The sequence below is a fragment of the Chelonia mydas genome, chromosome 5 (assembly GCF_015237465.2).
Source record: "Chelonia mydas isolate rCheMyd1 chromosome 5, rCheMyd1.pri.v2, whole genome shotgun sequence".
NCBI classification, from domain to species: domain Eukaryota; kingdom Metazoa; phylum Chordata; order Testudines; family Cheloniidae; genus Chelonia; species Chelonia mydas.
This window is the reverse complement of record NC_051245.2, coordinates 122,354,046-122,369,735: the sequence shown is the minus strand read 5'-3', so window position 1 is coordinate 122,369,735 and position 15,690 is coordinate 122,354,046. Positions and strand designations below refer to the sequence as shown.

The 15,690-nt window shown below is 45.3% G+C and overlaps 1 protein-coding gene across 2 annotated transcripts in view; it reads left to right on the top strand.

Annotated features, from left to right (window-relative positions):
- Window positions 1–2,225: 2,225 nt before the first annotated feature.
- The window catches only part of POLR1E (RNA polymerase I subunit E), a 28,200-nt gene continuing 14,735 nt past the window's right edge, over window positions 2,226–15,690 (top strand). The window contains exons 1-5 of one of the 2 annotated variants that reach the window (XM_037902187.2): window positions 2,226–2,374; window positions 4,261–4,364; window positions 7,829–7,905; window positions 13,066–13,151; window positions 13,940–13,995. In XM_037902187.2, the coding sequence (XP_037758115.1) occupies window positions 2,311–2,374; window positions 4,261–4,364; window positions 7,829–7,905; window positions 13,066–13,151; window positions 13,940–13,995 (387 nt within the window). In that variant the 5' untranslated portion in view covers window positions 2,226–2,310. Of the gene's footprint in view, window positions 2,375–2,650; window positions 2,680–4,260; window positions 4,365–7,828; window positions 7,906–13,065; window positions 13,152–13,939; window positions 13,996–15,690 lie in introns of those variants that run through there. The other variant, XM_043546937.1, reaches the window with a different exon arrangement.

The following is a 15,690-nucleotide window of genomic DNA, read 5'->3' as shown; positions in this document are numbered from 1 at the left end:
ACAAGAACAAGTTTCTCCTCCCTTATTAATATTCAGAAAATAATACAACATTTAGAGCCATTTTAACTAAAGCAGCTTACAAATACATTAGATGAAAGTTTAAATCAACCATGCATCAGACATTGGGAAGAACAGATACAAAAATACTAATAAGCCAGACCGCTAGAAATCCCTGCACAGAACTAACACAAAAAATCGCTTTAAATCCCAGCCATAAAGACACAGACCCACTGTCGGTAATGAACCAGTTTGCTACAGTAGACAGGTCCCTATAAAATTACACGCCATGTTGGATGCCAATATGTAACAGCACTCTCCTCTCCTTCCTCCATTTGGGTCTTCAGCAGGGTTTGAATCTCAAACTTCAGCACTAAAGCAATGAGCTTTTATCATTTCAACTGAAAAAAGTAATAATTCCATTGGCTGGTAGCAGCAGACTCTATCCTCTTGCACGAACCAGCCAGTAGACAGGAAGAAAAATTAACATTGCAGTGCGAGCAGGATTTTCTTCCTTCCATCCATCGTTGCAATGTGCTGTGTCAAGGTCTTTCTATGGATGCCAGTAATTTCACAAATGACATCATGCAATATAGGCCAGGAGGAGCAGTGGTAGCTCCCAAAGGATTTTGCAAGCTTGAGTTCAAGTACCTGTACAGTGTGACTTATTTTAAAACAGAAATAACACAGTGTCCTGCTTCTCTGTGATCTAAAATAAGCTTAACCTCAACCATAGGCTCCGAAGTGACAGACTGACACAGGCTGTGACAACAAGAGGAGACAATGGCTATGGGCACCATCTATCATTCAGCTTTTCCCTCCCTTCATGCAGATTGTTTTAATTCACTTCTTAAAGAATCAGCAGCCTGCAGCCAATGAGACTCATCAACATCTATGATAGTCTCTAAGGTGCCACAAGTACTCCTTTTCTTTTTGTGAATACAGACTAACATGGCTGTTACTCTGAAACCTGTCATCTATGATAGTTACCTGTATCTGGATATATTATTCCTAGAATTGTTTTGTATTGCTATCCAAAGACACCTCATATCTCTTATCTTATTAATATCAAAATTCTACCTAATATCCTTTGTCTACACTTTTTTCCTGTTGGCATGACAGAAAACTGTTGGTGTAGAAAGGTGGTCGGGGGGACACACACTCCAGTTAACATGTACCCAAAGACTGGCCACTACGATGTTCTTTGAAGAATGTTTAAAGTTGACTGTTAGCCAAGTGATAATTGTAAGTAGACCAACAACTGTGCCTAGAGAAAGGGGGTATATGTGTGTGAGGGGACCTCAACTGGAAGCAGAGTGCTTAAGGATAATATTGACAACTATTTATGTACATTTGGGAACAGGAAGAATCATTAGTTGTCAAATAGGGATGTGGTTTCGCAAAAGAACAGATGGCAAAAAAGGAAATAACTATTCTGGACCGGACTAAACTATAGTGCAGCCCCAAATGATAAAAGAGGCTTTTGAAACAAGAGTTCAAATGAGCTCTGGTGAAACAGGGTCTCCTTTCTCTCAAACGCACCCTTCCCCCCGCCCCCCACACTCTGCATTTCTTCCTGAGAGAGTCACCTCAGCTCTTGCTTAAGATGGACAGTTTAAAATTGTGGGTCACACTCATAAAGTTCAGCCCTTCAAATAATAAATATAATGGGGCAACTCCTGAAGTTCTTAGTAAACCAGGCACAACTTTGACTGAAATGAAACAGCAATGAACAGCAGACGGGGTCTCTTTGCGAAAGTGTTATTGACCAAAGGAAGCAGATGGTGGTAGGTCTGTTGCCAAGCGATCTATTCGGTCAGTGTGCTATGTTTGATTGTAGCAGTCTCCCGACATTTGCCATGTCGTGGTAAGGAGACGTACTTCCTCGGAAGCTCTTCAGAAGCTTGCTCCAACCCTGCTGTATTGAATGCTGATACTGCCCACGGCTTGCAATTCCTCTTGTCCTCTTAGGGTTGACTCATGGCCAGGCACAAAACAGGTTACAAAAATATCACTGTCCGCAGAAGATGCAGAGGCGGCCCCAGAAATGAGATGGCCCCAGACCCCCTTTCCTCGTGAATCGGAGCAGCTGCAAGCCCGAGGCAGGGGGAGACCAGCGCTGAGCTGCCCGCGGACCGGCGCGCCGACCCGGCGGCAGGGCAGCTCTCCGCCGCGCAGCGGGCCACTGAGCGCAGCGCAGGGCCCGGCGGGGGGCGTCTCCAGCGCCGTGCGCCGGCCGGCGGTAGGCGGCGATCGCGGCCGGGGCGGGGCGGGGCGGGAGGCGGTCTCCAGCCGGCCGCGAGGAGCCGCGCCATGGCCGCTGCCGCCCGCTGGTGCTACCGGGGGGACCCCCAGGAGGCCCAGAGCGCCCCGCTCGGTAAGAGTCGCGCCCCTGAGGCGGGGGGGAGCAAGGGCCGCGCTCGCCCGTGCGCCCCCGGGCCGTGGCTGCGCGGCCTCCTGCGCCACGCGGTGCGCGGGGGCTGCCCGGCCAGGGGCGCTGCTCTCCCACGCCCCGCAGCAGCAGCCGCCGCCGCCCGGGAGTCGGGGCACCGGCCGCGCAGCCACCCCCCCGCCCTGCCCTGCACGGGTCTCGCCGGGGCTGTCCGCTGGGCCGGCGGCCCGGGCTCGGGGTGGGCGTGTAGCCGGTGCCCGGGCTTCATCTCAGAGACATTTGCTGGCTTGGTGGGTTTCATCCTTCCCAGCTGGCCCGTGGGATCTCCCCTGGGTCCTCCTGAACGTTGCACAGGCCAGTGCTGGGGGGGCTCTTTCCCTCGGCAGATCCCACCTTGGTCGGATTAGTCCTTTCGGTGGGCTGCTCCTTCCTCCTGCTGGCCCGGGAAGGGCACCGCTCTGCCGACCTCAGGGGTGAAGCCCTCTCCCTGGACTTGTTCTGGCCACCGCAGGCGTCTGTAGCTGATGTGTGTGAGGATTGAGGTGCTACGCGGGCCTGGCATGCGCCACCGTGCAGCTGAACTCCGTTTTTGGAGGCGTGACCAAATATTAACCTGTGGGAGTTCAAGAAAAAAAATGCAGAATTTAACTATTAAATACATTCTTAAAAATAATCAACCCTAAATTAAAGTCAGTGAAAGACAAATAAAGCTAGAAGGCAGTTTTCTGGAGGGGCAGGCTGCTTGTCTCTAAGCTGCTCCTTTGCTGTGTTTTGACACCAGCCTTGTTATTACACCTTAGAGACTAACCAATTTATTTGAGCATAAGCTTTCGTGATGCATACTCAAATAAATTGGTTAGTCTCTAAGGTGCCACAAGTCCTCCTTTTCTTTTTGCGAATACAGACTAACACGGCTGTTACTCTGAAACTTGTTATTACAGTGTGTTTTTTGCACTGTGCTGCATTCAGGCCCTGGTCCAAGAAAGCAAATGAGTGAATGCATGTGCATGGTCCCTTTGCAGTCTGCAGTCAACGTAGATTCATGAACATAAATATGCATGGAACATTATACAAATAGTTTCCAACGGTTGAAGTTAAATTCAGGGAGCAGTCTACATCCAAAAGATTGTTGAAATTCATAGATTCCAAGGCCAGAAGGGACCATTGTGATCATCTAGTCTGACCTCCTGCATAACACAGGCCAAAGTCTTGTCCCGCAATAATTCCTAGAGCAGATCTTTTTGAAAAAACAACCCATCTTGATTTCAAAATTGTCAGTGATGGAGGAATTGTACGCTCTTCCGGGTCTGTTTCTGACTGTGTTTGTACAGCTCCTAGGACAGTGGGCCCTTATCTCAGTTGGGGCAAATAGCAGAATCTTTCAAATCATGTCTGATGAGATCCTTCTGTAGTGTCAAGCTTGGTCTAGCCTTGCCAGGGAGAGTCTATGGCATCTTACTCAGGACAAATTACTGACATCTCAGGTGCAGGGCGTTAGTGACCCTCCGTTTGCTCTACACCCGTAGCACAATAATAATGTCCTGTTTATGCTCAGAAATTGAGTGGAATAACCATTGCAGAGTAAACTGTTCTGTAATAGATATTCCAGACTAACTTCCTGCGTGGATACTGTGCCATAAGAAAAGTCACTTTATTCCAGAATAATTAGTTGGCTTCCAAAGTGGAGTAATTATTTTAAAAAAAAAAAACCACTTGTATTCTGAAATTAACTCTGATATAACTCAGGCTGCCCAAAATTCTCATTAAGAACAACCTCTTTCCTGGCATTGTTATAAACATTTTTATTTTAAACATAGGTTTACCTTTGTCTGTACTGTTTCAAATGCTTTCTCCTTACAAATTTATTACAGTTCAATTTTCAAATGGAAAACTGCAGAATTCTGAAAACATGGATTTTACTTTATACAAAAGCAAAGATGCGATTAATCCCAGAAAGAAACACCAAAGAATCTTGGTAAGTTTGTTTGTCATTGTACAAGAGTTCTGCAGTGAAACATCAGATCCCTGTTTATTACCAGGTTTTTGTCTTTGTCAGCCAGGATGTTTTTGCCAAGAAATATTGAAAAATATGTAAAGGGACACTGAAATAAAAAATCTCACTTTTGTATATTTTTGTAACCTGCTATTGTTACAGATATAACACCTAAGATTACAAGAAATGAAAGATATTGTATGGATATAAAATATGTAGCATTATAGTGACTAACACATTTTGAATGATTGTTAAACCTTTTGCTTCAGGTTTTAAGCGATTAGACATCAAGATGAGCTCTAATGTGGTGGCAGATTATCCCTCATCTGCTATTTTGGAGTTCTAGTACCTTCCTCTGAAGTATTTGGAACTGCCCACATTTGGAGACAGATATTGGACTAGATGAATTTTGGGTCTGATCCAGTCTGTGAAGTCCCATGGTGAAGGAAAATCTCTGTTTTTGTATCTGGTTTTTGTTTTCTTTGTGCATTTGACATCCTCTTCATGTACAGTCATTTTCACTGGTTCTCTTGTATAAGGAGATAGGCCCCAATCCTGACACTGGATCTGCATGGCACCTCATTGTTCCCAGTAGGGTTGTCTGTGGGTCCGCTGGCATGGATCTGATTGTAGGAGCAGGGCTTTAGTTGGGCTGTTGTTTTGTAGGTCTCCACCCCTACCCGCCCCAGCAGTGGAAAGGAAAACATTCAGACAAATGTGATTGTAAAACATCATAAATTAGGAGGGGGATTTAAGCAGGTGTAGTAACTGAAGCAGTTTTTAACTAACTTTAAAAAAAAAATTGTCTAGATTTCAAATTGGTGGTGCCCCTTGAAAGAGAAAGTAGCCAGTCGTAGAATCACAGAACTGGAAGGGACAAGGTCGTCTAGTCCAGTCCCCTGCACTCCTGGCAGGACTAAGTATTATCTAGACCATCCCTGACAGGTGTTTGTCCAACCTGCTCTTAAAAATCCCCAATGATGGGGATTCCACAACCTCCCTCGGCAATTTATTCCAGTGCTTAACCACCCTGGGAAGTTTTTCCTAATATCCAACCTAAACCTCCCTTGCTGCAATTTAAGCCCAGTGCTTCTTGTCCTGTCCTCAGAGGTGAAGAAGAACAATTTTTCTCCCTCCTCCTTGTAACAGCCTTTTGTTGATGAACCCTCCATGTGAATTAAAAACAAAACACAAACCCCAAAATTAAACCATTCCACTTTATGGTATTTTATGAGATTCTGGATATGTCCAGACCCTTATTTCAGCTTGCAGGGCAGAGAGACTGTTCTTAGCAGCAGAAATCAGACTGGATCGAGGGAAAGTGGTAGCAGAAGCTTAAATGGAAAAAGCCGCTGCTTGGAACAATGGCATCGAGGGAGAGGGGGTAAGAGCTTTTGCCTGTAGCTTTGAGTTAGCCCAGCTGTGTGCCGTGTTAATATGAGCAATAGTCTGTGCACTGATACCTGGAGCTCCTCAAGTCTCTAAAAGCATGTATTCTGGAGTCTTTAGTCTACAAAACCACAAGATGTCACTGTAACCTCAGGAAGTTGACAGGTATGAAAGCATAATTTTGCTTTGTCAAAGCAATTCATGATCAGACACAGAATGAACCTAACACCATATAGCTTACCAAACAATGTACTTCAAGTATATTAATACCAATTATATAAAGGGATGGTAACGGGGTTCAATAATGCAGTACGCTGCAAGTTTGAATTGCTCTGGCTCATATGTTAAATGCAAAATACCACTGCAGTAATATAGTTAAGGTGACCAAATTAAACACCCAAAGTCATGGATTCTGAAAGTAATATTGACTTTCCCATGTTGCACATACTGTATATATTAGGCTATATGGTTAACAGCATACCTAATAACAAAGTAAAGCTATTATTTGCAGAGTTGGCCGGCTAAGATGACTGCAAAAACCATGTTGCATTTTCTGATTTCTTTCATGTGTACATTTCTAACCTTAACATTTGCATTGCTGTAGTTTTTGTTATGATTGAATTCTCTTGTGTGAAAGTTTTCCTTGCATTGGCTTTAGTGGAAAGAGAAACAAGCCAAAGACCAGAAAAGGAAAAACCTTACCTGAGTTATTGTGGAGTTATGCAGTTAGTACCACTGATTAGTATACACCTATTCAAGCACAAACTAGGTACAGATTTTGTACTGCAGAGGTACCAACGTTCTTTATTTAAATAATTTTGAAATGTAGGCCCTGATCCTGTGAACTCTTCAGAGTGGCTGACTCGCACTCAGCTGTCGGGATTGGGGACAGAAACTGACGATGCAATGAAGTTTGAAAGTTCAGTTATTTTTGAGTCCAAGGGCACATAAACAAGTCCAGTTTTTCAAAAGCGTGTGTGTATATATAATGATAGTGTGGGCTTGTGCGTATTAAAATTACATTTAAAAAAATCACTGAATTAATTTTACTCGCACTACCACTCCCCCCAGGAATAACCTTGGAATTGAGACAAAACACAGCAATTTTCCATCCAGGAGGAGAATTAATTTTCAGGAAGTTATGAGCAACAGTTACAATGGAAGGCTGGATGTAACTTTAACTAAAGCATCTGAAATAACACCTTAAATTTAATAGCAAAGATGGTTAATTTCTCTACATTTTTAGCTCTAACTAGTTACAGCATTTTTATTACAAACCATCGCTTTTAGGTTTAACTATTGTGGACAAGACGTTCTAGCTGTGTTTTTAAATTCCAGAGTTCACGACAATGCTAAGCCTGCTCAGAAGTTAACCAGAAATACTATTAGCACTGTGAAGGCAATAACTTCCACGTAAAGTGTTCTTACCTTCCTTTAGGTCAGTGGTTCCCAAACTTGTTCCACCGCTTGAGCAGGGAAAGCCCCTGGTGGGCCGGGCCGGTTTGTTTACCTGCCGAGTCCGCAGGTTCGGCCGATCGCGGCTCCCAATGGCCGCGGTTCACTGCTCCAGGCCAATGGGGGCTGCGGGAAGGGCGGCCAGTACGTCCCTCGGCCCGCGCCGCTTCCAGCAGCTCCCACTGGCCTGGAGCAGTGAACCGCGGCCACTGGGAGCCGCCATCGGCCGAAGCTGCGGACACGGCAGGTAAACAAACCGGCCCGGCAGGGGCTTTCCCTGCACAAGCGGTGGAACGAGTTTGGGAACCACTGCTCTAGGTGAATGTGAAGGTAGCATTGTTTACAAGGTTGGGTTCTTTCAGTCATAAAAAATGTTGTCTCTTTTAAGACTTTATTTGGGAAATATTGGTGTGTTTTTTTTAATAGAATTGATGAGAAAATTTCCCTAAAAGTAGACAAGTTAAAAATGTCTTTTGTTCGGAGAACTGGTATCTGATACCCAGGAAAAAAGAACGTAATAGCTTTGTTAGAAAGTTCAGTGCACATGGAGAATTTGTGTCACAAGTACCCCACCGCTAAAGTTATTTTTCTTTGTATTTTAGACTTTGGAGACAGACAGGCTTTCTTATGTGGGAAAAAACTTCGGCTCAGGAGTCTTGAAATGTAACTCCCTCTGCAGGTATGGGGTGTGTGCAAAGGAGGAGGGTAAAGCAGTTGTTCTGTTTACTTGATTCTTCTCTTTTCCTTTTCATTTGTGCTGTTTATAAATGCAGGGACAGATTTTCAGAAGAGCTCAGCTTTTGCTGAGGATCGGAAAGAAAGAGGGGCAGATTTTCAAGCATTCAGCGCCTTGCAGCTCCCATTGTTTTAAGGTCAGGCTTGACAAAGCCCTGGCTGGGATGATTTAGTTGGGGATCGGTCCTGCTTTGAGCAGGGGGTTGGACTAGATGACCTCTTGAGGTCCCTTCCAACCCTGAGATTCTATGATTCCTACCTAGGGAGATGGTGGAATCTCCATCCTTAGAGGTTTTTAAGGCCTGGCTTGACAAAGCCCTGGCTGGGATGATTTAGTTGGGGATTGGTCCTGCTTTGAGCAGGGGGTTGGACTAGATGACCTCTTGAGGTCCCTTCCAACCCTGAGATTCTATGATTCCTACCTAGGGAGATGGTGGAATCTCCATCCTTAGAGGTTTTTAAGGCCTGGCTTGACAAAGCCCTGGCTGGGATGATTTAGTTGGGGATTGGTCCTGCTTTGAGCAGGGGGTTGGACTAGATGACCTCCTGAGGTCCCTTCCAACCCTGATATTTTATGATTGTTTTCAATGAGAGGTGCTGAGTGCTGCTGAAAATATGGCCATGCAATTTATATGTACATCAGGTTAAGAAGATTTGGAAAAAAAAAACCCCAAAACCGTAAGTAACTTCACCGAGGAGAGACATTGATGTTACAGAATCCAGTTTAATGACCCACCCTTCAAATTTGGCAGAATCTGTACCTGATATATGCAGAGGATTCCTTGGTCTTGCATGATCACTGGGCAGTTGCAGGACAACAGCTTGATAATCTTGATGATCTGCTTGACTGTTCCATACACTGGTGGTTCTCAACCTTTCCAGACTTCTGAACTCCTTTCAGGAGTCTGATTTTTGTTTTGCATACCCCAAGTTTCACCTCACTTAAAAACGACTTGCTTACAAACTCAGACACAAAAATACAAAAGCGTCACAGCACACTAGTACTGAAAAACTGCTGACTTTCTCATTTTACCATATATTTATAAAATAAATTAATTGGAATATAAATATTGTACTTACATTTCAGCGTATGGTGTATAGAGCAGTATAAACAAGTCATTGTCTGTATGAAATTTTAGTTTGTACTGACTTCGCTAGTGCTTTTTATGTACCTGTTGTAAAACTAGGCAAGTATCTAGATGAGTTGATGTACCCCCGGAAGACCTCTGCGTACCCACAGGGGGGACATGTACCACAGGGGAGAACCATTGCCATACATCAGAAAGGGAAACACATATGAAGTGATGGTATTTTCATTGGGAAGGTTAAGAAAAAGATAACAGATACTGGCACATCCAAGCGAATGTTAGTAGTAATAATGTTTTTTTATCAAGTCTTGCTTGATCTAGGAACTGTAAGTAAGGAAACCTCTGGTTTTGATAGAAACCTTTGGAATTAGTGGATCCAGGAAACATCAACAGCAAATAATCCTGTTGGATCGGTTAACGGTATCTGTTCTTTCCTTGAGGCTCATTGACATTCCCATTAATATCAAAGGAAGTTTAATATGTGCACAGTCAGAAGGAGGAGCATTCCTAAGAGACGCTGTCAGGTCAAATTCGAGCCTAAATTTAGGTTTTGTTGTGTACATAACTAGTGAGAGAAAAAGAACAAAACAAGCTTTTACATGACTTCAGGCAATAGTCCTAACAGTACAACAAGGTTTGTTGCCATAGGAACTGGATAATAAAATCATATAAGGCCCTGATCCTGCAAAAACTTACTCATATGCTTATCTGTGAGGAATCCTACTGAAATCCGTTGGTAATTGAACGTCCAGATCCCTAAAGCAGCTGTGAAAATCCTGCCTTAGATGTGGAAAGCAGAGAAGACCCTAGAACTGGGTTTCTGTTCCTCCAACTAAACTGATTTTCAGGCAGATGCAGCTAAAACATTTGCCTCTGGTGCTCACAGCTTGAACTTTGCAGCTAGTTTTGACTTAGATTTAGAGACAATTATATTTTACTAGAGAATCTGCATTTTGGGGTCAAATTTGACATGATGTGTCTCTTAAATTTAATATATACCAGTGGAGGGTGAAAAGGGTGGACTTCAGAAATGTCTGTCAAGTCTGAGTCCTAGTCACATCTGTACTGGTAACAGACCTGCGTTGACGTACTTTTGCTGATTCTGTGCCTCGTAACAATTTCCATATTGCTGGGTGGGACGAGAACAAATTCGCTCGGTGTTTGTTCTGGATCATGTGAGAGTGGAGCAGGGACATGGGACTTCTAAACTTGAGTTTCCTGAGGTGCTTGGGTTCTAGGGGAGTTGATTAAAAGCAAGTCCCTTTCTGCTACTCACCATTTTGTTAAGCAGCCCAAGAGCGGCTGTAGCAGGAAATCCAGGACTCAAATCGTCTAAAAGGTGAAAGAGATTGATTACATGCTGGTCATGGGGTTTTGTTCTCCTCTGTCTCAAATGAAATGAGGAGAACTGTGACTTTAATTTTGACAGAACTTAATTTACAATACTGTCACTGCAACAAGACTCTGGGGGCGGTTTTATGCTTGTGTCTGGAGAATTCAATTGAGACCCAATTAGTCTAATGAACATCTATGCTACAAATATCAGTGATATGCAATTTTATACCAGCGTAGGACTCCATCTCGGAACACTCATATCGTTGGGCATGATTAAGAGACCGTTTTAATGATGTAATCAATCCTTGGAACAGCTGCTGCAGAGCCCTAGACATGTGCCTGGCTAATGTGAGGCCAGTTCTTGAAGCTGGAGGGGTGGAAATGTAGCTTCCTTAGGTGTGAGGACATCTGGCTAGTCTGAGTAGGGTGCTCTTTCTTTCTGTGGGTTTTTCTTTGTTTAGAGGCTTCAGGCCCCATCCCTTTTTTTATTCCTTTCCTCTCCATTCAACTTAGTGTGACTCATTCTTTTTGTCTAGTTCAGGGGCAGGCAAACTTTTTGGCCTGAGGGCCGCATCGGGTTTCAGAAATTGTATGGAGGGTCAGTTAGGGGAGGCTGCGCCTCCCCAAACAGCCAGGAGTGGCCCGGCCCCTATCCGACCCCCCTGCTTCTCGCCCCCTGATGCCCGCCCCCTCAGGACTCCTGCCCCATCCAACCCCCCCCTCCTTCCTGACTGCTGTCCCCAGAACTCCTGCCCCCATTCAACCCCCCTGTTCCCCACCCTCTGACCGCTCCAACCCCTATCCACCCCCTCCGGCCCCTGACCACCCTCCCCCCCCCGAACTACCCTGCCCTCTAGCCAACCCCGCTCCCTTCCCCCTTACCGCGCTGCCTGGAGCCCCAGTGGCTGGCGGCGCTACAGCCGCTCTGCCCGGCTGGAGCCAGCCACGCACCGTGCAGCAGAGAGCACCGGGTCAGGCCATCGTTCTGCAGCTGCACTGCCCCAGGAGCTCGCAGCCCCCCGCCCGGAGCATTGCGGCGGTGGCGCAGCGAGCTGAGGCTGCGTGGGAGGGGAAGCCGCAGGCAAGGGGCCAGACTAGCCTCCCCAGTCAGGAGCTCAGGGGCCAGGCAGGACGGTCCCGCGGGCCGTAGTTTGCCCAACTCTGGTCTAGTTGAAGGAGCTACCAATGGGGTTGCGGTTCTCCACAACCCAAAGACCAGGCATTGCCTCCATCAAGCTTCTAGCAGTTACTCGTCCATAGTTGTTCCTGAAATGTCCCAAGTTTTATTAGCTACTAGACTTGTATTTTTGCTCTTAGTCCCTATCGAAACCCCGCAGAGACACTGAATTCAATTTGAAGCGGCTTATGTCGGTTCAGCTTAGCTCAATGATGCACTGTTGAACTGAATCAGTTTGCAATTATGCCTTTAGTTGAACTGCTCCCGTGAAATAGACGAGGCAGTAGAGAGAATTCCTCCCCCAGCTCAGCACACCTGAATGCCTGACGTAATGCTGTAGCCATACTTGGTCTTCACCAAGTCAGTTCCAGTTTTAAAAATGGCAGAGGGGGGCAGATCCAGCACAAGCCAGCTGAAAACCTTGCCAAACGCAACATTAAATGAATGTCCGAGGCTGCCAGGTGGATGAGAGAAAGATCCAGCCTGGTCCTCAGAGTTCGGCGAAAATGGGAGAAACACACATTTTCTCAAGCCATGCGGGTCTGGACAGCAGCAAAGTGAACCATCCATCTTATCCCTCTGAACTGCTGGCTGGAAAGAAAGGGAGGGCTAGATCTCTTTAAAATGAGCTACTTTGGTCCTGCAAAACAATCTGTTTTCTCAGTAGTGGAGAAAGTAGAGTCAGTTTCTGGGATGCTGTCAGACTTAGGCTTTAGTGTAGACATGCGTGTATGCTGGCATAGCCTCCTAACATAGATACAGGTTAAACCAACAGAAGGAGTCTTTCTTTCAATGTAGGAACACTGCCTCCACAAACAGAAGCACTCTTCTGTTGGCATAGCTGCGTCTATACTGGGGGATTTGTCATCATACCTATGTTGACTGGGGGTGTGATGTTTCACACCTCTGACTAATGCAGCTATGCTGGTGTTCATTTTAAGTGTAGCCCAAACCTTAGGTTCAAGGGGCCATTAATAATCAGAAAACGGCCACATGGAATCTGAGCTTTAAAAAGAGCCATCCAATCTTTAATTATTTGCTTGAGAACCAAGTCAGCGTTTGAAATATCTTTATCCTTTAAATTCCAGATAGTACAGATCCTGAGCCCAGGCAGCCCTAGAAAAACTTCATTCTTAAGCTTCTGAAACCAGACAGTGCACCTAATGAGATCCTGCTTAGAGGAGCTGTTAGGATCCCTGCAAATACATACAAGAAAGAGAATAGAAGATGACACTTAAGCACCTCAATACTCGTTCTGTGTGCCTGGAGGCTAATTTAGATGCCTTCATTTGAGACTCCAGGGTTAAAAATCAGGCCTCCTATGTGACTTTTATGGAACTCATTTTACTGTGAAATTCTAGTTGTTGTGATGGAAAAAATCGGTCCCTGCTGGGGACAGGAGGGGAGAAGGAGGGTCATGAAGAGCACTGGGCCATATACTATTGCTAATGTATTTCACTTACGATCATCTCTGGTTAATCATCCCTCACTGTGCTCTCCACAGGTACTTTGTCGGTGTGTTAGATAAGGACGCTGGACAAATGGAAGTCTATAATGCTGAATTATTCAACATGCAGCCGTTGTTGTCAGGTAAGTAAAAGACTGAACTCGGCCACCGACAGCACAGTACATCGGCACTCCATCTGCTGCCTATAGTTTGGCTCCTGTCTCCATCAGTCCAATGTCACAGATATTCTTATTGGTCCCTGAGTGAAAGAGCGCAAGCCGATTGGAGAATGCCCCCATAATACACTTTTTTTCCGGTGCTTTAACGAGCTAGCTACAACTCTCCCTTTTACTGTTTTCCACGTTGCAAGCTACGAGGTGATATTTAGGAAGGTGTGTGTGTGTGTGTGTGGTGGTGGGGGAGTTAGAGTTAATCAAGGTGGAAAACGTTGAACTTAATCCCAGTCAATGGTTTCAGGTCGTGTTTTGGTGTTATCGTCCTTTGTGTCTTCTGCTTAGGAGAAGGCTAGAACTAAACAGGCCCAGAGACTGAATCGCCACTTTCTGGGAAATGAAATAATCCCTGGCAGCACAGTTCTTCAGCAGGGCTGCTTTTATTGCCGCAAGCCTAGAGGAAAATATTGAGTATCCCCAATGAATTGTTTCCTTGGTGCACAAGGTGATCCTGATGTTGGTATAATCCAGGACACACCTTTTGTGATGTATCAAACCAAAGTATGAATGCTCTTTGTAGTAACACGACTGCCCAGTCTCTCTCAGATGCTGTCTAGCATCTCAGTTTATCCTTTTTCAAATTCTCGAGTATCAGGTGTGAGAGCCTGCGAACTTGTCTGCCGGGTTCCGGCACCACGTGAATGAAGACACAGTAGCACAGTTATACCTACGTGTACTCATTTTTGGTCTTTTTCTAGATGATTTAATAGATGACGACCTGTCAGAGTATCAGAATAAATCCTACAGAGAGAAGGTAAAAGTTTTGTTTTTCTAACATAATCACCGGGCTACCCTCAGCAAACGATCCTAGTCTAGAAACGGTTTGTCCACGTTTGCCATTAATGGGTGTAGTTCAGCATTTTTAGTATGTTCGGAAGCTGAGCCATAGATTTGAAGTGGTGTAACGGCAGCAGTTGTATCATTAGTGTAGCTTTGGTGGTGGTTCTGTGAACTGGCTAACCATTAAATAGATTAATGGCCACCAAAACGTTGGGGTGCATTCGCCGATTTCTTTTAAGTTTACCTAGAGCATATTCACAAAGAACAAGTTTAATGTGAATTGTTCTTTGACGGGGTTCGTGGCCTCGGGGGGGGGAAGCGGTAGACACGCAAAGTACGCAGCTGTGAGGGCACCAGGATAGCTGGGGACGGCCCTGGCGGCAGACATGATATATCTCGCTTTTCAGTAAGGGTTTTGGCACAGACCCGCATGATGTTCTTATAAGCAAACTAGGGAAATGAGGAATATATTAAATTACTATTAGGTGGGTGCGCTGCTGGTTGCAAACATCATATTCAATGAGTAGTTATCAATGGTTCGCTGTCAGACTGGGAGGCTGTATCTAGTGGGGTCCCACGTGGTTCATTCTTGGATCCAGTACTATTCACTATTGCCATTAATGACTTGGATAGTGGAGTGGAGATTGTGCTTATAAAATCTGTGGATGACACCAAACCGGGGGGGTTGGAGGAGGGGTTGCAAGAACTTTGGAGGACAGGATTAGATTTCAAAAGGACTTTGACAAATTGGAGAATTGGTCAGAATTCAGCAACATGACATGAAATAGAGACAAGTGCAAAGTACGTCACCTAGGAAGGAAGAAACAACTGCACGACTACAAAGTGGGGAGTCAGTGGCAAGGTGGTGGTACTGCTGAGAAGGATCTGGGTGCTGGACTGGCTCACAAACTGAGTGAGGCATCAGTGTGATGCCGTTGCAAAAAACCCTGTTACGCTGCGGTGTATAAAGAGTGTCCCGTGTAAGACACGGGAGGTCATTGTCCTGCTCTGCTCTGCTCTGGTGAGGCCTCCGCTGGAGTTCTGGGTCCAGTTCTGGGGGATGGGGGGAAGGGCACGCTTTAGGAAAGATGTGGACAAACTGAGGAGGGTCCAGAGGACAGCAACAAAAATGATAAAAGATTTAGAAACCTGACTTTTAGGAAAGATTAAAAAACTGTTTGTTCTTAAGAAAAGAAGACTGGGGGGGGGACCCCGATAACAGTCTTCAAATCTGTTAAGGGCGGTTACAAAGAGGACAAAGGATCCATTGCTCTCCATGTCTGCTGCCGGTAGAACAAGAAATAATGAACTTAATCTGCAGCAAGGGAGATTTAGGTTAGGTAGCAGGAAAAACTTTCTAACTCTAAGGGCGGTTAAGCTCTGGAAGAGGCTTCCAAGGGAGGTTGTGGAATCCCCTCACTGGCAGTTTTTAAGAACAGGTTGGACAAATCCCTGCCAGGGTTGGTCTAGGTTTACTTGGTCCTGCCTCAGTGTTTGGGGGCTGGAGTTGATAACTTATTGAGGTCTCTACCAGCCCCGTAGTTCTATTATTCTAACCCTTAAACGTAGACAGACGGCAGTTCAGCAGTGACTTACACATGTCCTTAATTTTATGCATGGTGGGTGTTCTCATGGAAGACAAGAAGACTACTTGCAATGTGTAAAGTTA